This window comes from Coregonus lavaretus (genome assembly GCF_964263955.1).
Source record: "Coregonus lavaretus genome assembly, chromosome: 21".
Lineage (NCBI taxonomy): Eukaryota > Metazoa > Chordata > Actinopteri > Salmoniformes > Salmonidae > Coregonus > Coregonus lavaretus.
The window spans coordinates 28097804-28121250 of record NC_140008.1 but is presented as its reverse complement, the minus strand read 5'-3'; the positions used below and the strand labels follow the sequence as shown (position 1 = coordinate 28121250).

The window sequence follows — 23447 nt, the reverse complement described above, 5'->3', positions numbered from 1 at the left end:
GGAGCTGTATAGCTCCATAGCGGAGATTGGAGTATCTGTCCATAGGACCACTTTAAGCCGTACACTCCACAGAGCTGGTGTTCGCCAAAAGCCATGTGGGACACTCCCCAAACATATGGAAGAAGGTACTCTGGTCAGATTAGACTAAAATTTAGCTTTTTGGCCATCAAGTAAAACGCTATGTCTGGCACAAACCCAACACCTCTCATCACCCCGAGAACACCATCCCCACAGTGAAGCATGGTGGTGGCAGCATCATGCTGTGGGGATGTTTTTCATCGGCAGGGACTGGGAAACTGGTCAGAATTGAAGGAATTATGGATGGCGCTAAATACATGGAAATTTCAGTCTTCCAGAGATTTGAGTCTGGGAAGGATGTTCACCTTCCAGCAGGACAATGACCCTAAGTATACTGCTAAAGCAACACTTGAGTGGTTTAAGGGTAAACATTGAAATGTCTTGGAATGGCCTAGTCAAAGCCCAGACCTCAATCCAATTGAGAATCTGTGGTATGACTTAAAGATTGCTGTACACCAGCGAAACCCATCCAACTTGAAGGAGCTGGAGCAGTTTTGCCTTGAAGAATGGGCAAAAATCCCAGTGGCTAGATGTGCAAAGCTATTATAGACATACCCCAAGAGACTTGCAGCTGTAATTACTGCAAAAGGTGGCTCTACAAAGTATTGACTTTGGGGGGATGAATAGTTATGCACGCTCAAGTTTTCTGTTTTTTTGTCATATTTCTTGTTAGTTCACAATAAAAAGTATTTTGCATATTTAAAGTGGTAGGCATGTTGCGTAAATCAAATGATACAAACCCCCAAAAAATCAATTTTAATTCCAGGTTGTAAGGCAATAAAAAAGGAAAAATGCCAAGGGGGGTGAATACTTTCGCAAGCCACTGTACTTTCTGAATGCACTGTATGTAATGAGGAGGGATACCACAGAACCACACTAGTGTGTGCCATAATCAACCTGCCATCTGCTCAGCGCTTAAAGGACCAGTGCAGTCAAAAACGTGATTTCCCTGTGTTTTATACATATTTCCACACTATGAGGTTGGAATTATACTGTGAAAGCTGTATGAAAAGACCACCTGAAATTTCAACCTGTTTTGGTGCGATGGAGTTTTGGCCTTCCTGGTGACATCACCAGGTGATATATTAGTTAATATACCAATAGGAAAGAGAGTTCCAAACCTCTCTGCCAATAATAACTAGTTTTCAGTTTTCCCCTCCGCACTCAGACCACTCCCAGACAGTTCTAGCAAAATTCTTGCTTGAAAAATTGCTTTTAGCTTGAAAAAATAAGTAATTTTAATTGAAAACAATCACAGTAAGGTACTTAATTGTTACCCAGAAATGATTTGATACACACACACACACACACACACACGTGTCAAACTATACACCCTGATGTGTGTCTTCTCCAAGGCCAGGGCAGGCATCACCACACTCCTTCATACCTCCATGGTCTTCTATACATTCTATATGGTTTATCTCTGTGTAATTGGAATTATTCAGGGAGCTTGGCAGAGCAGCATGTCGGTATTAGAGTGGAACACACACACACACACACACACACATTTTAAAGCCCCTATGCTCATTTCAGACCCCTCTTTTGACCAATCAGATCAGTTTGTTTGCCAATAATTGGGCAAAATATCAGAATTGGGCTTTGTAAAAGCAATTATATGCGACCTATCAGAATCTGGGGGAATCTTGAGACCAACATAAGCATGGCTGCCACTACAACACATTGGTCTCTGACCACAACTGGCTGACGTACTGATGTAGGATCTTAATTTGAGTCAGTTGCTACAACAGGAAAATAATCCTGCAGCAACAGGAAAATTCTATTTTAATTCCAGGTTGTAAGGCGACAAAATAGGAAAAATGCCAAGGGGGGTGAATAGTTTCGCAATCCACTGTATATGAATCAGCTGTGTAGTGTTAGGAGTGTTAGGAGTGTTAGGGCAAAAAGCAAAACGTGCACCCCTTGGGGACACGAGGACCGAGTTTGGGAAACGCTGGATTAGCCAACTAATCCAGCGGCACACTACACATGGCACACTACACTGCACAAACACACATCTCCCAGTCGTACAGTGAGGGAAAAAAGCATTTGATCCCCTGCTGATTTTGTGCGTTTGCCCACTGACAAAGACATGATCAGTCTATAATTTGAATGGTAGGTTTATTTGAACAGTGAGAGACAGAATAACAACAAATAAATCCAGAAAAACACGTCAAAAATGTTATAAATTGATTTGCATTTTAATGAGGGAAATAAGTATTTGACCCCTCTGCAAAACATGATTTAGTACTTGGTGGCAAAACCCTTGTTGGCAATCACAGAGGTCAGACGTTTCTTGTAGTTGGCCTCCAGGTTTGCACACATCTCAGGAGGGATTTTGTCCCACTCCTCTTTGCAGATCTTCTCCAAGTCATTAAGGTTTCGAGCCTGACGTTTGGCAACTCAAACCTTCAGCTCCCTACACAGATTTTCTATGGGATTAAGGTCTGGAGACTGGCTAGGCCACTCCAGGACCTTAATGTGCTTCTTCTTGAGCCACTCCTTTGTTGCCTTGGCCGTGTGTTTTGGGTCATTGTCATGCTGGAATATCGATTCACGACCCATTTTCAATGTCCTGGCTGAGGGAAGGAGGTTCTCACCCAAGATTTGACGGTACATGGCGCCGTCCATCATCCCTTTGATGCGGTGAAGTTGTCCTGTCCCCTTAGCAGAAAAACACCCCCAAAGCATAATGTTTCCACCTCCATGTTTGATGGTGGGGATGGTGTTCTTGGGGTCATAGGCTGCATTCCTCCTCCTCCAAACACGGCGAGTTGAGTTGATGCCAAAGAGCTCAATTTTGGTCTCATCTGACCACAACACTTTCACCCAGTTCTCCTCTGAATCATTCAGATGTTCATTGGCAAACTTCAGACGGGCCTGTATATGTGCTTTCTTGAGCAGGGGGACCTTGCGGGCGCTGCAGGATTTCAGTCCTTCACGGCTTAGTGTGTTACCAATTGTTTTCTTGGTGACTATGGTCCCAGCTGCCTTGAGATCATTGACAAGATCCTCCCGTGTCGTTCTGGGCTGATTCCTCACCGTTCTCATGATCATTGCAACTCCACGAGGTGAGATCTTGCATGGAGCCCCAGGCCGAGGGAGATAGACAGTTCTTTTGTGTTTCTTCCATTTGCGAATAACCAACTGTTGTCACCTTCTCACCAAGCTGCTTGTCGATGGTCTTGTAGCCCATTCCAGCCTTGTGTAGGTCTACAATCTTGTCCCTGACATCCTTGGAGAGCTCTTTGGTCTTGGCCATGGTGGAGAGTTTGGAATCTGATTGATTGATTGCTTCTGTGGACAGGTGTCTTTTATACAGGTAACAAACTGAGATTAGGAGCACTCCCTTTAAGAGTGTGCTCCTAATCTCAGCTCGTTACCTGTATAAAAGACACCTGGGAGCCAGAAATCTTTCTGATTAAGAGGGGGTCAAATACTTATTTCCCTCATTAAAATGCAAATCAATTTATAACATTTTTGACATGCGTTTTTCTGGATTTTTTTGTTGTTATTCTGTCTCTCACTGTTCAAATAAACCTACCATTAAAATTATAGACTGATCATTTCTTTGTCAGTGGGTAAACGTACAAAATCAGCAGGGGATCAAATACTTTTTTCCCTCACTGTATGCCTGTAGTTAGCTGATCCAGCCAGGCTACTGCGTGTGTTTTTGGTCTGCTAAGCGCTATGCTACATTAGAGTAACCTCTGTAACTATAAAAAGGTGTTACAGATGGGTGAAGGCAAAATATTGTGATGTTCTCATTCTCCTATATCTACATTGTTACTCAACTAAAACCTCAGTCCACATACTAACAAGACCACACAGACAGCACAGAGACGACACTAACCACTGACTGAACACCACTCAGCTTCTCAACAGCTTCTTTACTCCTCACAAACCACCACATCACAAAATGGTGGCATCCATAGTCTAGAACCAATATCGCTTTTTTTTTGTATAAGTATGTCGGATCAAACAACAGTGCATGCAAGATGTTTTAAGTCGTTTTAATGTATTTTTCTTTATCTCCGTTGTAATTTTGTTCATGCTAATCACAGTACGATTTTAGTGGTTTCTGTTATATGATATCTGTAGTTAGTGTGTTTTTTTATCCTACATGTGTTGGTTAAGTCTATCCTGCATGTGTTGGTTAAGTCTATCCTGCATGTGTTGGTTAAATCTATCCTGCATGCACAAACATGCATTTCAATTTTCACATGAGAGTTTGAGTGTGGACTGCATTTCATTTTTCAAGATTTCAGTTTACAGATGCCGTTAATATATAACACCTATACATTTATTCATATATTATATATAGCAGCAAAGCTTCTAATATAGCTTGTGATTAAAAATGTTAAATAGAGTTAATACAAACCAGATTCATATTTAGAGTTAATATTGTTTCAGATCAAAATGAGAGCAAAAATTACTCTATAATTTGTTTTACCTCTTCCCCACTAAGGAAAAAGAGCACATAGCAACAATACAAAATAAAAGTTTGTTTTGTGGCAGAAGTGTATCACTTTTATGCTTCCTATCATTTTGCTACCTTTGGTAAATGACCTGGGGCAGGCGTCCAGATTATAGAATCAAGGTTTTCCCAGAAACAAGTGCACTCTACACCCACTACGGGTTGGCTAGCAGCAGACAGACAGACAGACAGACAGACAGACAGGCTGCCCCCATGCAAAGACATTCTCATAAATCTCACATATAAAAATAATTTGAAAAACTACAAAAAATCCATCTCTTTTTAAATATCCTCTTAAAAAACATGAAGGTACCACAAAAAAGTTGTCAGAGCCTGAGATGTGAAGGGGAGGTTTTGGTGAGAAACTGAGGATTGTAATGTTTGGCTGCTACAAAATATATATATATATTGTATACTGTTATGTACTCTATACTGATAGCCTAGGGTAAGAAGCAGAGCGATGACACTTTTTCCTGCCTGGCGATGTCTCTCATCCTTGACTGTTCCTTCTGACCATGTTGCCATGGTGACATGTGATCGCGTTTCTCTTCAGTTCCAGCGGAAGTGGATCTGGCGTGGGCGGTCAGCCCCCTCTTTGACCAGCGGCTTGTGGAACTCTCGGCCGGCGCGGGAGTGGATGTTAGCCCAGCAGAACTCACAGTAGTACTGGAGGCAGGTCACGTTGGCGCAGAAGAAAGGGGCAAACTTCCCCCCGCAACGCGCCCCCTGGCACTCATCACACAGCTGGTCATCCAGAACATAGGGCTTCACCTCCACCTGCAGGGGTACAGGGGTACAGGGGTATAGGGGTACAGGGGTACAGGGGTACAGGGGTACCGGGGAGGGGAGGGGAGGAGATTAGAAGTGGAATACACAGACACAGCACAGATATATACACTGAGTGTAGAAAACATTAAGAACAACTTCCTAATATTGAGTTGCACCTCCTTTGCCCTCAGAACAGCCTCAATTTGTCGGGGCATGGACTACAAGGTGTTGAAAGCGTTCCACAGGGATGCTGGCCCATGTTGACTCCAATGCTTCCCACAGTTGTGTCAAGTTGGCTGGATGTCCTTTGGGTGGTGGACCATTCTTGATACACACGGGAAACTGTTGAGTGTGAAAAACTCAGCAGTGTTGCAGTTCTTGACAAACTCAATCCGGTGCGCCTGGCACCTACTACCATACCCCGTTCAAAGGCATTTGAATCTTTGTCTTGCACATTCACCCTCTAAATAGCACACACACAATCCATGTCTCAATTGTCTCAAGGCTTAAAGATCCGTCTTTTACTGATTGAAGTGGATTTAACAGGTGGGATCATAGCTTTCACCTGGATTCACCTGGTCAGTCTATGTCATGGAAAGAGCAGGTGTTCCTAATGTTTTGTACACTCAGTGTATACTGAGAAAGCCAATAGGATAAATAATAGGCAGTGTATATTTGACCGGCATAAAATCGACAGTATGGCAGCGGACGGCGTTATGCTAAACCAATGTTAACTTTTATGTATTTCCAAAACCCTGACCTTAACCTCAGCGAAACTACCTAAACTTAACCTAAACCTAACACTTGTTCCTCAACCTAACCTTAATTAATTTAGTATGCCTAAATTAAGTTTTTGTTCTGCCGGTCGGATATCCAAATAATATACCTATAAAAGAATAGGTATGGATGTAAATACATGTAGCATACAGAATGTAAGTACACTGAGAAAGCACAGGTAAAATGCTGAGATACATAGTGAGAGATGAACATGCTACTATACAAACAAGGACAGGGTTTGAGGCTCTGTGAGATTCAAAGACAAAGGAGTCAGTGCTAAGAGCGAGATGAGACTGGAAATGGAACTAATTCAATCAGCACTAACAAGCTTTCTGCTCTCCATAGCAACCACCATCTGACTATCTGTGTGTGATGCTGAGGGAACACACATACTCTTTTTCTTTGAACCACAAATCCTCAGGAGGACTGATTCTCTCACACGCTCACTCTCTTACTCTCTCTCTTCATCCCTAGAAAATCATGAGGAGAACATCTAAAACAGGATTGTGTGGTTTTTGAGAGGGGGGAGGAGGGGGTGGGAGGGAGGGAGGGAGGGAGGGTGGGAAGGTGGGAGGGAGGGAGGGAGGGAGGGAGGGAGGGAGGGAGGGAGGGAGGGAGGGAGGGAGGGAGGAGGACTATACCCGCTTGTCAATGTCTCCATGTTGCAGCTGGACGAATCTGGCACTGATAGCAGCGATGTAACTCTGCTGATTGGAGAAGGCCACGCGCCCCGCCCCCTTGGGGTACTTGAGCTCTGGATCGGTGTCGATGCCAGCGTAGCAGACCCCCCCATAGAGACGGTCCATAATCATGGCCAACTCCACTGGAGAGAGAAAATAATGGGGGGAGGAGATGGGGAAGTGACACATGAGTAGGTGAGATGGGGGAGGGGAGGGGTAAGAGAGAGAGAGTGCAGGAGGGTTTTGTCAGATTAATTATACAAGATGTGATTACACGAGGAAAACATTGCCAGCTTTCAGACGGTCCATATTACTCCAAACACAACATCTGTTTATCTTTTTACCATCACCAACATGAACATATCGATCCAATTACATACTGAGTAGATAAACTACAGCAGGGCTGCCCAACCCTCTACTTGGAGAGCTACTGTCCTGTAGGTTTTCACTCCAACCCTAATCTAGCACACCTGATTCTAATAATTAGCTGGTTGATAAGTTGAACCAGGTTAGACTGGGGTTGAAGTGAAATACTACAGGGGTAGCTCTCCAGGAACAGGGTTGGAGAGCTCTGTGATAGAGGGAGATTGGGTGTGTGTGTTTACCTGCTCTGAGAGGGCGGGGAACGCCTCCTACAAAGATGGTCTTACGAGGATCCAGAGGCTGAGAGCCGTCCATCACAAAGTCACTGTCACTCAGGTTCCATGGACGAATCTGGACCTGGAGACACACACACATACACACATATCCCATACATTTAATCATCGGCAGATATAATTACACTGCGTAGGTGTTGCTAGTCTCACAGATGTCCTTGCTGGTGGCAGTGGCCCTACAGAGAGCTGGGTTTGTGTCGGACTCACAGGCTTGTCTTTGATGGTGGGGCTGGAGACACACAGGTAGAGCTTGCCGTCCTCTTCCATGCAGGCCTCGATCAGAGCCTGCACTGAGCTCTCCTCCTGGAACAGCAGGAAGGCGTAACCTAGGCAACACACACAACACACTCTCAGGGGATAGCGCCTGGACAGCATATCCAATAGTGGGGAAAAATACTGCTACAAATACACTGAATTATTCCCATTTGCCAAGTACTACAAGTACTAAATATACAGACTATGTAGGTAGTCATAAGGGAAAGAGAATGTGGGTTCCTCCCGAGTGGCGCAGTGGTCTAAGGCACTGCATAGCAGTGCTAGCTGTGCCACTAGAGATCCTGGTTCGAATCCAGGCTCTGTCATAGCCGGTCGCGACCGGGAGACCTATGTGGCGGCGCACAATTGGCCCAGCGTCGTCCAAGGTAGGGGAGGGAATGACCGGCAGGGATGTAGCTCAGTAGAGCATGGCGTTTGCAACGCCAGGGTTGTGGGTTCGATTCCCACGGGGGGTATGAAAAAAAAAAAAAAAAAAAAAAAAAAAATAACTAACTGTAAGTCGCTCTGGATAAGAGCGTCTGCTAAATGACTAAAATGTAAAAAAATTGTTAATTTAGCTGTGCTGTCTCTTCCAGCAGTCACAAGGACTTCATTGATGGCTACAGGCCATATACATACAGTATACAGTGCTAAGACATACATTTATATCAGTTTCAGTTAAAGAAATTCTGAGTTCAGCTTTACCTTTCGGGGGGAAGTAGGATTTGCTCTCAGCCTTGTGTGGCCAGTCCACCACCAGGTGGCCAAAGCGACGGAAACTGTTGGTGATCTCATCTGACGAGAGAAAGATAGAAGAGGAGAGAGGAAGGTGGGAGAGTGAGGAGAAAGGGAGGAGGGGGAAAGAAGAAGGAACCAACGTGAGTAAGATCAACCTTTCACACCAGCATATAGACTGGCACAGACAAACTGTCACTGAACTAACAACATTGTGTTATGCTCTTCCTCCTCTCACCTTCATCTATGTCAGGGGGAAGGCCGCCCACAAACACTTTGCGGGAGAAACGTTCGATGCGCTCCCCGTTCGGGTGGGGGTAACAGTTAGGGCCAAGCCCTGGGACGCCCTGGTTACCGTGCCCGTCGTCAAGGAGGCTGTCTTCAATGGGGAACAGGGAGGAGCGGCCTGGAGAAGAGGTGGTCAGAGGTCAGACCGCATGGACAATGACATCCGCAGGCACCCATACTTCTGCTGTGGATATTCAATATTTGGGGGTTTACCAACAACAGATCCAACCAATGGTTCTGTCCTAACTCTGTTATAACACCCACTGACAGTTACTAGATTGAACACTCATGGAGCACAACGGCTTAATGTTATATACATCAGAGGAGGCTGGTGGGAGGAGCTATAGGAGGACATGCTCATTGTAATGGCTGGAATGGAATCAATGGAACAGTATCAAACACATCAAACATACGGAAAACACATTTAGCCTACGTTCCAATATTCCATTCCAGCCATTACAATGAGCCGTAACCTATAGCTCCTCCCACCAGCCTCCTCAGTTTTATAATGATTCACATGATAAATGCACAGGGCCTATAACAACATGTGCCATGGCTGTTTACATCTGTCATCAGGCTTTGTGCTTTGTAGCTACAATATAAAGTATAAGCATAAAGCGATAGAGGATTATGTGCAATCTAGTATAGATGTGCTGTAAGACCAAGACACGCAACCATGAATACTCCAGCCAGAGCTCTGTGACTGACTGACAGACAGCAGACAGAGAGGACAGGCTTGAGGTCTGGTAAGAAAGCTGTGGATACAAGCTGTTACCATGGGGCAAAGCAGTAGCAGTGGTTAGAGCAATGGACTGAGGTAAACCTATGGTTTACTGAATCTGAAACCTATTGCAATGTGCTATGTCTGGATGTAAGCACATATTGTGCAGCACAGTGACCTGTAACATAGTACATTGAAAAACCAAAAGCAAATGCTGGTACAAGAAGCAACTGCTTGGGACACCACTTATTATTCATACTAAATGATTTAGGCTTTTTTGTCTCCCACATCAGTTAAAGGTCCAATGCAGCCATATTTGTATCAATATCAAATCATTTCTGGGTAACAATTAAGTACCTTACTTCCATTAAAATTGACAAAAATATATTTTTAGCAAAAAACTTTCTCAAGGAACAATTTTGCTAGGACTGTCTGGGAGTGATCTGAGTGGGGAGAGGAAACTTAAAACTAGCTTTTATTTGCAGAGAGGTTTGGAACTTTGTTATTGGTCTATTAACCAATGTACCGCCTGGAAAGCCCATGCAAACATTCAACCAGCAACTATCAGGAAATAACACTGATTTTTTATTTATCCCACTTTTACAGTGCTATTTTCATCAGCTGTTTTACAATATGATACAAAACACAGAAAAAATAAAATGTTGACTGCACTGGGCCTTTAACCGTTGGTGGCGAGTCATGCTGAAACTAGAAACACTGAATTGTTTGTATCCAGACACTGTTTTGGTAGCTGCAGTTCAGTAGCGTTAAAGCATGCTGTGTAGTGTATGTACACGCAACACACATGACATGACACAGACTGCACGTCACATGAAGGCGGCTTTACCTCGACGTCTCCCATAGCTTCTTGCTGTATGTAAACAAAGTAAAGAGTGGTTTTATGCCTTGCAGACATTCCTTGCAAAGTAAAGCAGCCACAGACCTGGCTGGTACTACTGACACTACAGAGCAATCAAACTATGGCCCTCTAGTACCTAGTAGCATTATTTCCCCCTACCCCCTTTCATCTCCTCATCATCTAACTGCATGGTTGGAGTGTCATAAAACCTTATTATCGTCACAAACTTATCATTAGGTTTCCATCCACAATTTTTATGCGAGTGTGATGGAAACAAGAAGTGTCGGTTTTATAAATGTCGACAGATAATTTGTTCGTTCAACATGGTGGGATCTTTTTGTATCGGTAAAATTAATTATGCAACAAATTGTGGTGGAAATGACTTGCGCAATTGTTGATAGAATAACTATCATGTGGATGTACATTTGCTGTCACGCGATGCTATGTTGGTGGTCCTCCCACTGCAACTTGGAAAAGTATGCACAGTTTAGACTACAGGGTGGTGAAAGTGCACGGTGATGAGCTTGGTGCTCCTTTCCAATAAATATTGAGGGTGTTCATTTGTATGATAATGAAATGATGATCAGTGCTTAGCTGCCAATTAACAAATACAAATGATCTTGCTCTTATCCATCTCATTATATAACCTAACAGTTACACTGCAGTTATTCTGCAATTACTGCGTCCAAAATACCACAGTCGACTGCAGTTACTGCACTTTTACTGCAGTTTCACTGAGTGTCCACTTTATAAGCGAACTGTTGTCTGAGAGCAGAATGCGCAAAAAAAGAGATTGGGCAAGTTTGTAATTTATCACAACAGTTTGTGTGACAAAAAAATCGGTAGAGTGGAAAATGCAATGGAAACACAAACACGTTTATTATTCGGTACATGAAATCTTAAGCGCAAAACTGTTTTTTTTGTGCACTATGTCTTTTATGCTTTTATCCACAACAAAGTCAGTCTGATGGAAACACCTCTGCTGGGGAAATGCGCATTTATTTGTTGTTGCAGATTCGAAAACCTGTCGCAAATTGGATGGAAACATAGCAACTTTGTTTCAAGCAGGACTTTAGTATATATTGTAAACAGCGCTAGGCTGAGGACCAGCCTAATGGTAACAACACTAGTCTTCTCCTGGCCTCTAGTCATGTGACCTAGCCTACATAAACAAGCTACATGACCTAGCTATCTGGCTCTCCTGCTGCTGGCCATGTGACTTAGACAACTAGGCATTTCAATTCATCATGTGAACCACACTACTAAACATCTTGGACGTTCTTCATTATCTCAAGCCACAGTAGGATTACAACAACAATGTATATCCCTCATTACTTTTTTAGAGTTGACAGGGTGGCTGAGTTTGTCCTATAGATTCTATATACATATATCACAGGTGACATGTTTACTACACTGTTACTACAGTCTAGTGTCAGCCTAACTGACACTCACACAGCACAGCATAGGAGAACCAACACTACTCATTAAACAAAACAATCCAACACAGTCCACTTTGGAGAAGGGTATATCCCAACACAAATTAAGTTCAGAAAAGTGACAGAAATGTCCATCCTATACATCCTGTCTAGCCTGCATCTCGATCTAGCCTGGTTAAGCATCCCTAATGTGATAATCATGATATGGAAACATTTACACTGAGACATTTCTAAAACAGTCTGGCGATGGAGATGGAAGAAGACACACAAGCTGGTGTTGGCCAGGAGAGATAATTACCATTGAGCATGAGCAGGCCGTCGGCTCCAGGGTGAGGGCATCCCACCCGGCCTGAGATTAGAGAGAGACAAACACACACACACACACACACACACACACACACACACACACACACACACACACACACACACACACACACACACACATACACACAGGGATGAGACTCTCAGCAGATGGAGGCCAGGGCGAGGCCATCACGGGCACGGCCATGTATATGGAGCAGCAGCACCATTGTCACATGACTATAGCCTACTGAGCTGTAGTGTCAGAAACAGAACACAGAACAATACCCTATTTATCCATGGAGACAGCTTGAGCTGACAAAAAAAAACATATAGAACTTGCTTAGCATGTTAAGCTACAGAGCTTGTTACCTAGAATGCAATGAGGGAGCCTTAATGCGAAACCTGAATCACTTGCTGTTATGCAGACATCGCCAACTTCCTGGTTATCTAAATGTTTTATCACACAAAAAAAAAAAACGGAAATAGATTTGGGTTAACCCTAATGAAGTATCAGAAGCAAATGTCAGCTATTTAATGGGAAGAATCGCCGACGTGTGAACAGAGAAAGAAGGGATGCTGGCAAATTATCTGATCTCCAGTTGAAAAAGAAGCAACCCTTTTTCCACTGCCATGTTAGCATGGTAAATCTCCCATGCCCAGTTAGCTAAGCTAATTTCTAAAGCCCTGTTAGGTTTGTGCTTGCCTTCTGCTTCTGCACTGTTAGATTAGCTCTGTGCCTAGCAGTCAGGGCTATAAATGGCAAAGACCACCCTCCCCTACAGTCCCCTCCCCCCCACCCTCCTCTCCGCACTCCTCTGGCTGTCACATGCAGTGTGTGAATGTGTGATCATGTCTAAATTTAGTCTGTTTCCCTCTGGTTGTCTGTGCTGTGAATACTGGCCTATGTCGGCAGCTAGCCTAGCGGTTAAGAGCAATGGGTCTGTACCCAGAAGGTCGCTGGTTCGAATCCCTGAGCCGACTAGGTGAAAAGTCTGTTGATGTGCCCTTGATGCAAGGCACTTAGCACTAATTGCTCATGTATGTCGCTCTGGATAAGATGTGTGACTAAAATGTCTGCTCTATCTGCTCCTGCAGGGGCTAAACAAGAAATTCAACTCAGAGTCCTGGACAGGGGGAGTACAGGACACTGGCTGTGAGAATGACATCACTATTTAGACTAGTCAATTATGAACAATAATAATAATAGTCTTTCAGGGGTAGTACACTGTGCCAAATTCAATGTACTGTAAATGTAAACCTGCCTCTCAGTCTCTGACATATAAGCTTAGGAGCCTCCTATCCGTGGTCTGGAGGAGTATGTTGAAGCCAGTAGGCGTAACTATGTGTGTAGCTAGCTAGGAGTCATTTTACACTGACTGCAGTGCACCTGGATGGAGTCTCTTCTCAAGATCCAGTAGCTGTGATGAGAGGAGAGGCCTGAAGGCCAGCCCTTTTTTTGTCACCCTACTCCTGGACCAGCCCTGTCACCCTACTCCTGGACCCTGTGAGGAGTGTCCTACCCTACCTTATCAGGACAGAGAGTGCTGCCAGGCTGTCTGACTCCTGTCTGTCAGTGTGCCCCAGGTTAAGCAGTAGCAGTAGCAGCAGGATCAGGGCTGTAAGTTCATTTAAAGACACAGCCGATGGTGGCAGTAATACCCACTCTTACCAGGGAGAACATAAGCTGCTCGCTCTGGGGAAAACAACATGCCTCGAGGAGCGAGCAGGAAGCCTGTCAGTGCCTTCGGAAAGGGTATGCTGCGCCTCATATGCATTCCCCCTAACCACCGTTCTCCACAATCACAATGCCCTTTTCCATTATTCAGTGAGTAAGTGACTCAGTACAGTAAGTATGAGAATTAAAGACAGTGGGAGGGAGTAAGTAAGTAGTGTCTCACCCTTCATTGGATCCTGCTCCGCCCGCATGATGTCAATCAGAGAGCTTTCCAGGGAGTGCATGTTCAGACTGTCGTACATTCTAGAGCGATCCTGAGAGGAGAGAGAGAGAGAGGGAGAGAGGGAGGGAGAGGGGGAAAGACAGAGATATTAAAACAGTCAAACTGAAACACACACATACAACAACTGCAGTGGTCTGGCACATAGGCATGGGTAATAAATCCTGTGTGTGTGGCTTAATATTCAGCATGTGAACAGCACATACATGGATAAAAAAATCTGTATTTATTCACTTCAGGGGTACTAAGGTATGCTTGTGAGCAGAATGGACCCAACGATGGATTCACCAGGAACTCTGGAGCACGTCCGAGAGACAGACAGAGAGAGAGAGCAGAAACCAAATCCAGGAATGGCATTTAACCAGAGTGCTTGCTGGGATGGGATGGAGGTTATTATGAACTCATCAGAGGGGCAATAAGACAGACCCCTGCACAGTAGATCTAAACCAGAGACCACTCAACCTTTATAACATACCACAGATGGCAGAGCCTTTAGAAGAAAGACTTAGAAAATGGTTTACACAGATCTTTACCCTCTCACGGTTGAGAACATTAGGAGAGATAGTGAAAGGTCATATCAGCACCTCTCACACCTCAAACTTAATTTTTACTCTCTTATCTAATTAGACAATAAAAACATTTTCTAGGTGCCGAAAATGAGATGCTAGACATATGGTCCACATATACAGTGGGGGAAAAAAGTATTTAGTCAGCCACCAATTGTGCAAGTTCTCCCACTTAAAAAGATGAGAGAGGCCTGAAATTTTCATCATAGGTACACGTCAACTATGACAGACAAATTGAGGAAAAAAAATCCAGAAAATCACATTGTAGGATTTTAAATGAATTTATTTTCAAATTATGGTGGAAAATAAGTATTTGGTCACCTACAAACAAGCAAGATTTCTGGCTCTCACAGACCTGTAACTTCTTCTTTAAGAGGCTCCTCTGTCCTCCACTCGTTACCTGTATTAATGGCACCTGTTTGAACTTGTTATCAGTATAAAAGACACCTGTCCACAACCTCAAACAGTCACACTCCAAACTCCATTATGGCCAAGACCAAAGAGCTGTCAAAGGACACCAGAAACTAAATTGTAGACCTGCACCAGGCTGGGAAGACTGAATCTGCAATAGGTAAGCAGCTTGGTTTGAAGAAATCAACTGTGGGAACAATTATTAGGAAATGGAAGACATACAAGACCACTGATAATCTCCCTCAATCTGGGGCTCCACGCAAGATCTCACCCCGTGGGGTCAAAATGATCACAAGAACGGTGAGCAAAAATCCCAGAACCACACGGGGGGACCTAGTGAATGACCTGCAGAGAGCTGGGACCAAAGTAACAAAGCCTACCATCAGTAACACACTACGCCGCCAGGGACTCAAATCCTGCAGTGCAAGACGTGTCCCCCTGCTTAAACCAGTACATGTCCAGGCCCGTCTGAAGTTTGCTAGAGTGCATTTGGATGATCCAGAAGAGGATTGGGAGAATGTCATATGGTCAGATGAAACCAAAATAGAACTTTTTGGTAAAAACTCAACTCGTCGTGTTTGGAGGACAAAGAATGCTGAGTTGCATCCAAAGAACACCATGCCAACTGTGAAGCATGGGGGTGGAAACATCATGCTTTGGGGCTGTTTTTCTGCAAAGGGACCAGGACGACTGATCCGTGTAAAGGAAAGAATGAATGGGGCCATGTATCGTGAGATTTTGAGTGAAAACCTCCTTCCATCAGCAAGGGCATTGAAGATGAAACGTGGTTGGGTCTTTCAGCATGACAATGATCCCAAACACACCGCCCGGGCAACGAAGGAGTGGCTTCGTAAGAAGCATTTCAAGGTCCTGGAGTGGCCTAGCCAGTCTCCAGATCTCAACCCCATAGAAAATCTTTGGAGGGAGTTGAAAGTCCGTGTTGCCCAGCGACAGCCCCAAAACATCACTGCTCTAGAGGAGATCTGCATGGAGGAATGGGCCAAAATACCAGCAACAGTGTGTGAAAACCTTGTGAAGACTTACAGAAAACGTTTGACCTGTGTCATTGCCAACAAAGGGTATATAACAAAGTATTGAGAAACTTTTGTTATTGACCAAATACTTATTTTCCACCATAATTTGCAAATAAATTCATTAAAAATCCTCCAATGTGATTTTCTGGATTTTTTTTCTCATTTTGTCTGTCATAGTTGACGTGTACCTATGATGAAAATTACAGGCCTCTCTCATCTTTTTAAGTGGGAGAACTTGCACAATTGGTGGCTGACTAAATACTTTTTTTCCCCACTGTAGCCTGACCACACACTACTGCTCCACACACAGGATTAAAAACACTGAACTAAAAGTGGTCCAGTGGTCAGTCTGTGTGTGATTTGTAGCCTAATGTTAGGCTAACGTTTACTGCCTGACTCTGAGGCATCAGTCAAGGCCCCTGGCAGCAAGAGGGTGGGCAGAGAGAAAAGGCCTTTGTTTGGATAATATCAGATTATTACAGGCAGCCCAGCCAGGGTCCCTCCAGGCCTGTTTATAGCTGGGCTTTACATAGGGGAAAAAACAACATGGCCGTTAAATATCCTATAGCCTGTCATCGGCTGGACATTCTGGTTTAGGTGATGCTGTATCCACTGTAGCAACTGAGGAGTGTTGCCACACTGTCACCGAATGAGAATGTAGTACAGGTCTGTGTATTATAACATCCTTTATATGGTATGACATATCTTCTGAATCATTTATAAAGGCATTATTATGGAATGATCGAAGCGTGTAGGAATGTACACTCCATGGAATAGGAAGTAGGTAACCACTCTCTCTCCCCCAGTGCCAGCATACACCCCCCTCTCTCTCCTTCTGAATATCTCTGTCAATGACGTTCACATCATGATGAAGCACAAATGCTAAACCCCTATCCAAACATAACACAGAGGAAGGAAGGAAAAGAGAGAAGACGTGTATGGAATCTGAGGAATTGCTGGTCAGACACTGTTTATGGAAATGAACAATTCCTGGAGCCGTGCCTGCTTCCTGGAAGAGGAAGAGGAGAGCCATGACAAAGGGGAGAAAGTGATGAGGGATTACTTTGAAAAATATATCAGGGGAATAACTAGCGTGTTTTTCCGGTCTCCACCAGGGAAAATACAGTATGGTGACGGGGGCCCGCCCAAAGATCCTTTCTAAAGGCCTTCTACCTCCAGTTTCCCCCTTTGTACTTAAAAGGTCAGAACTGTGCTGTGCATAATTAGATGACATCAGTTATGGGTCTATAAGTATGTGTACATAGAGCTATAACAACTCCCATCTTGAAATAGACTCAGGTGAAATCTGCTAAATGTGGTGTTAAAGTACCTTTAAAGCAGCTCTAACTGCAGCCCCGTTCCCTGACACCTCCACTATGGCAGAAATAAATAACACCGTTCCCGTCTGATTGAAATGGTAATTCTGCTCGTCATCTGGGAGTGACATTTATTCTCAGCTGTGTGTTTTCTAAAGAGCCCCTTTACACTCTCCCCTTTCCTCTCTCCCCCCTCTTCTCCCTCCCGGCTCTCTCTCTTCCCCTCTGCCTCCTGATCTGCTCTCCCTGTCTGGCTTTCTGCGTTTGATGTTTGTCGCCTTCCTGCTCCTTCTTACCCACAATCCTACACTCTGAAACACTCTGTACTTTGAAAACAGGGCTGTGAATATTAAACTGTCCCATTCCCATCATTTAAACCTTTCCCCTGTCATCCCTGCTCTCTCTCTCTCTACCTTTGATCGACCACTCTCTCTCAAACACCAACTCTCTCGCTCACTCTCTGGCTCCAATATCTAATTCAGGAAATGATTCCGTAATCCTATGAGTCCGGCCCTATTTCACTCAAAGCATTAAAACCCTTTTGCACTCCTCCCACCAACATTTATACAGTACACACACACACACACACACACACACACACACACACAGACCCCTGTATATTTACACTGAGTGTACAAAACATTAGGAACAGCTTCCTAATATTGAGTTGCACCACCTTTTGCCCTCAGAACAGCCTCAATTCGTCGGGGCATGGACTTGACAAGGTGTCGAAAGTGTTCCACAGGGATGCTGACCCATGTTGACGCCAATGCTTCCCACAGTTGTGTCAAGTTGGCTGGATGTTCTTTGGGTGGTGGACCATTTTTGACACACACAGGAAACTGTTGAGCATGAAAAACTCAGCAGCGTTGCAGTTCTTGACACACTCAAACTGGTGCGCCTGGCACCTACTACCATACTCCGTTCAAAGGCACTTAAATATGTTGTCTTGCCCATTCACCCTCTGAATGGCACACACACACAATCCATGTCTCAATTGTCTCAAGACTTAAAAACCCTTAACTTGTCTCCTCCCCTTCATCTACACTGATTGAAGTGGATTTAACAGGTGACATCAATAAGTGATCATAGCTTTCACCTGGATTCACTTGGTCAGTCTATGTCATGGAAAGAGCAGGTGTTGCTAATGTTTTGTACACTCAGTGTCTGCTTACTGAGAAAAACACATACACCACAGCCAAATACTGTACATTCAAAGCACGTACCTGGAGAGGCATAAGCGTGTTAATGTTACTGTCTGTTCGGAACATGTTCTCCTCAATCCAGGCCTTGGGGCCCATGGGGCCGGCAGAACGGGGGAACTTGGGCGGTGCGATGACGTTACTGGAGAAGGGTTTCTTCATGGGGGAGACCTGGCTGACAGAGCCCAGGATGCCCATGCCTCCACCACGACGGTGGTCCCGACCCCAGGACATACCCCCAGAGCTCCAACCACTCCCCTGGTGACTGCCCCCCCAGGGAGACTGCTTCACCATGGGCTAGAGAGAGAGAGAGAGAGAGAGAGAGAGAGAGAGAGAGAGAGAGAGAGAGAGAGAGAGAGAGCATGAGGGAGGAGGGGATGTGATTGTATTAATTGTTGGTATTTTGTGTGTTTCTTTTGATCCTGTGTTTCCCTCTGCCATAGCCTACTATGACCTGGTTCTTTGGAGGGGGTGGAGGGGTAAGAAGATTTAGAGCTTTAAGACTAATACAAAGTATCCCATGCACACTGACACCACTAACATCCATTACACTCACTCACTCTCTCTCTCTCTCTCTCTCTCTCTCTCTCTCTCTCTCTCTCGCTTTCTCTCTCACTCTGTTTCTCTCTCTCTCACTCTCTCTCTCTCTCACTCTCTCTCTCTTTCTCACTCTCTCTCTCCCTCATTCTCTCTCACTCTCTCTCGCTCTCTCTCTCTCTCTCACTCTCTCTCTCTCTCTCTCTCCCTCACTCTCTCTCTCTCTCTCTCTCACACACACACACACTGTCCCTCTCTCTCTCTACCATACATCCACACAATCAACTCTCTCATGCTAAAACTTGCATGCTGTCATGCAGCAGTCTCCAGCCCTCCACTCTATGCTGTATATATGTACAGCTCTTGCACATTTAGGAAAGATGGGTATGTCTACGTGTGTGGGAGAGAGTGCTTATGTGTGTGTGTGACGGCCTTGGTGCTGATGATGTCTAGCCACAAGCAGCCACACATGCACACTCACCCGCACACACCCTTAGCATGCACAGACACACACACACACTCACACAATTACATTTACATTTGAGTCATTTAGCGGACAATCTTATCCAGAGCGACTTATAGTTAGTGCATTCATCTTAAGATAGCTAGGCGGGACAACCACATATCCCAGTCATAGTAAGTACATTAACCTCTCCCTCAACGTCAGAAAGGCAATGGAGCTGATCGTGGACTACAGGAAACGGACGGCCGAGCACGCCCCCATTCACATCGACGGGGCTGTAGTGGAGTGGGTTGAGAACTTCCAGTTCCTCGGTGTCCACATCACTAAGGACCTATCATGGTCCACACCCACCAACAGAGTCGTGAAGAGGGCACGGCAACGCCTCTCCCCCTCAGGAGGCTGAAAAGATTTGGCATGGGCCCTCAGATCCTTAAAAAGTTATACAGCTGCACCATTGAGAGCATATTGACTGGCTGCATCACCACTTGGTATGGCAACTGCTTGGCATCCGACCGCAAGGCGCAGAGGGTAATGCGTACGGCCCAGTACATCACTGTGGCTGAGCTCCCTGCCATCCAGGACCTCTATACCATGCGGTGTCAGAGGAAGGCCCTAAAAATGGGCAAAGACTCCAGCCACCCAAATCATAGACTGTTCTCTCTGCTACTGCACGGCCAGTGGTACAAATGCACCAAGTCTGGAACCAACAGGACCCTGAACAGCTTCTACCCCCAAGCCATAAGACTGCTAAATGGTTAGTTAAATAGTTAACCAAATAGCTACCCAGACTATCTGCATTTACCCTTTTTGCACTAACTTTTTTGACTAATCACATACGCTGCTGCTACTGTTTATTATCTGTCACATTATTCCTAGTTATATGTACTTATCTACCTCAATTACCTCATATCCCTGCACACAGACTTAGTACTGGTACCCCGTGTATATATCCAAGTTGTCGTTACTCATTGTGTATTAAGTATTTTACTTTTCTATAATTTCTCTATTTTCTCTCTCTCTGCATTGTTGGGAAGGTCCCGTAAGTAAGCATTTCACTGTTAGTCTACACCTGTTGTTTACGAAGCATGTGATGAATACATTTTTATTTGATTTGAACCTCAGATCTATTAGTTAGTCAAATGCATGCACACACACACACACACACATACACACACACACAGTGTGGTGTTTATTGAATAATGCAGTCCCAGCCCTGCCCTACCCTGGCCAGACAGTGCTTACATGTTCTGGGAGCACAGGGATGCATTTGTTTTCATCATCATAGCTGCTTTTTTGCACTTCTGTATACTAGGCTAACTAATATGTAATAACATATATTCATTACCATGGCTTGAGCCTAATACCATCTAGGAGTGACATGATGCATTAACTTACATTAGCTTTACAAAAAAGTATTATATTAATATCGCCCTCCCACTTCAACAGTTTCTTTCTATCTGTCATTTTTAAGGATCAATCCTCTACTCTATGGGGATCCTGATGATGGTTTCCATGTCAACAGGTGAGTAGAGAGGACTGGAGATAGCTCACCTGGTGGTGATGGTTGTAGTTGTTCCTCTGCTGCAGGAAGACGCCCTGCTGGTGCTGGGGGTGCATCTGGGGGCTGACCGGGGACCGGCGGCTCTGCTGCGGCTGCTGAAGGGCGTTGATCTGGGGCGAGAACGGACTGCTGAAGCCCTGTACGTTAATCCCTGGGCACGGATTAGCCGACACCGGAGAAAAACTCTGAAAGAAGGCCGGGTTGATGGAGGAGGGAATACCGGGGTAGAAGCTGTTGTCTGGGTCGGTATGAGCCATCTGATTAATCGCGTTTGCGTGGTGGATAGGGTTGGCCGAGTTGGAGACGGGTGGTGGGGAACTGGTCTGAACGGACCACGGGGTTCCGAATCCATGGAGTGGAGGTGAAGCTGAGCCGCCACTCGGGTTCTGCATCTCTTGGTTCTGGAGGTTCGGAAAACCGCCCCCGAGACCTCCGGCCAACATATTGCCGGTGCCACTGCCATTGCCGTTATTAATATGGTGGGTGATGGGGGAGTCCATTTGGATCTTAACCTTGTTTGGATTTACGGAAGTGGGCGATGGCGACGCAGCAGTCTCCACATCGGCTTCAACCTCCTCCACTGGCGAGCCGCTGATTCGGCCGGGGCTGGAGTCTGCGCTACGCTCGGGTTTGGTGGAGACTTGAGCGGTGAAAGGCTGCCTCTGCGGCAGGTGACTGAATTTTCCTTGGGGTAGGGGCGACTCAGTGCATCCAAACTCAGCTAGCTGATGTATTTTCCCGTCGTGCTGAAGGTCAAAGATAGACTGCGTCGGGCAAAAATGATCTTGACCAAAATGGGTAAATTCTGGATTCTGGATCAGGTGGTTGTAGTTGGAAGTGAGGGCTCCCAGCTGGTTGTTGGTTTGATTTGGTTGCTGTTTCCCGGTTTTATTGATTGTGTTGTTGTTGCTGTACTTTTCCTCTGTTGGCGGGGGTCGTTGTTCGGTTGTCACCCCCACAGGCTCATCCTGCATGTTTTGCTGATGCCCAGCAGCTGACAGGAACAGTGGGGACAAGGCGACGACGCTACTGTGCGAGACCCAGGGCGAGCCGGGTCACAACTGGCCGATGGAAACCGGAGAAGAGGAGGAGCAGATCTTAGAGCGCGTCCGTCGAGGAGGGTAGAGCGGTGTCCAATGGTCGCTGTCTGTAATAAACCAAACCGTAATCACCCATTTATTTATGTACAAATATGGATTTGAACGCAGTTTTCCATTCCTCCGCCTAGAACAACATAGGGGAATGTGCAGAATAGATGCGTCGACAGATAAATAGCCTACGAGAGAGGAGGGGTGTGTCTCTGTTCATTCGGCGTTTTCTACAATGAATATTTGTTTCTTCTTTTAAACCCGATGAATATAGGCCCCTATTTATTCATGTTAAAGTTAGCCTTATATTGTAGCCTACGCAATCCAGTCCTGACCGACCGTATACCCCCTCCTCTCGATACCGGCCGGACTGCTGCGGAAGAGGATTAAAGGTCCCGATGAAGCCTACGTCACGACCGCATCAAGTTCTGTTCCTCGCTCCGCCCTTTGTAGTGAATGCTGCTGAGCTCTTCTACCCGGGCCGAGCTGCAAAGAACACCGCATTGTTTACATAAATCTTTCATTTTTAATAAGGTCCAGTAGCCTACTTCGTCATGATGTCCTGAATATTAAGCATTCAATTACATTTATGAGTTTGTTTTATCCACTGCAGGTTTGGCCAGAATGGGCACATCCAGTCCCCAATGTCAGATATCCATCAGAAACCCCATCCCCACCATCATATGCTTTATTCCTACTGATGTTGTGTCACATATGGACTAAAAGCATGAATATATAGGCCTTAAGCAGCAGGTAATTAACTGCTTCGTGTCCAGAGCAGCTGTCATAGAACAGGGCCCAGTTGCATAACACATCCTAAGTGTTTCCCATTAATATGTAACTTTTTGGGCGACCCAACCAAATTCACATAGATATGTGAGTTATAGATCTGTCATTCTCTTTGAAAGCAAGTCTAAGAAGCAGTAGATATGTTCTATGTGCACTATTTCTATGCTTCCTGATCTTACATTTGGTTTTTGCTTTTACTTTTGTACACCAGCTTCAAACAGCTGAAAATGCAATACTTTTGGCTATTGAACATATATTTCACCGCGTTTTAGATTGTTTTGTCACATAAACAGAAATGTGGCAAACTATTAGTATTTTAGCAACCAGGAATTGCAGAGCGATTTCTGCATATTGCACCTTTAAGGGATTACCTAAGGAATAATTTTCCCTTACCTAAGGGAATTGTTTATGGGTGTTGCATATAGGCCCTCAAACATTTCCTTAGGTAAGGGTGTGATAGGTGATTTGAAGGAGTCAGGCGCAGGAGGGTAAATC

General features: G+C 45.0%; 1 protein-coding gene across 3 annotated transcripts; it reads right to left on the bottom strand.

The window, feature by feature from the left end:
- Nucleotides 1-5060: 5060 nt before the first annotated feature.
- Nucleotides 5061-22049, bottom strand: cpeb2 (cytoplasmic polyadenylation element binding protein 2; the record flags this gene model as incomplete). 3 transcript variants are annotated; one of them, XM_084186076.1, is made up of 11 exons in its annotated part: nucleotides 5061-5329; nucleotides 6739-6920; nucleotides 7383-7497; nucleotides 7641-7759; nucleotides 8394-8483; nucleotides 8662-8846; nucleotides 10264-10303; nucleotides 12026-12076; nucleotides 13929-14019; nucleotides 18539-18811; nucleotides 21066-22049. In XM_084186076.1, the coding sequence occupies 11 exons, from the start codon at nucleotides 22047-22049 to the stop codon at nucleotides 5102-5104; spliced, it is 2358 nt and encodes a 785-aa protein (XP_084042202.1). In that variant the 3' UTR covers nucleotides 5061-5101. The 3 variants fall into 3 exon arrangements, with proteins under 3 accessions (XP_084042202.1, XP_084042203.1, XP_084042204.1); XM_084186077.1 differs by having other exon boundaries at nucleotides 8662-8829; nucleotides 10280-10303; nucleotides 21066-21575; XM_084186078.1 differs by lacking the exons at nucleotides 10264-10303; nucleotides 12026-12076; nucleotides 18539-18811; nucleotides 21066-22049 and having other exon boundaries at nucleotides 8662-8829; nucleotides 13929-13989.
- Between the last annotated feature and the right edge of the window lie 1398 nt (nucleotides 22050-23447).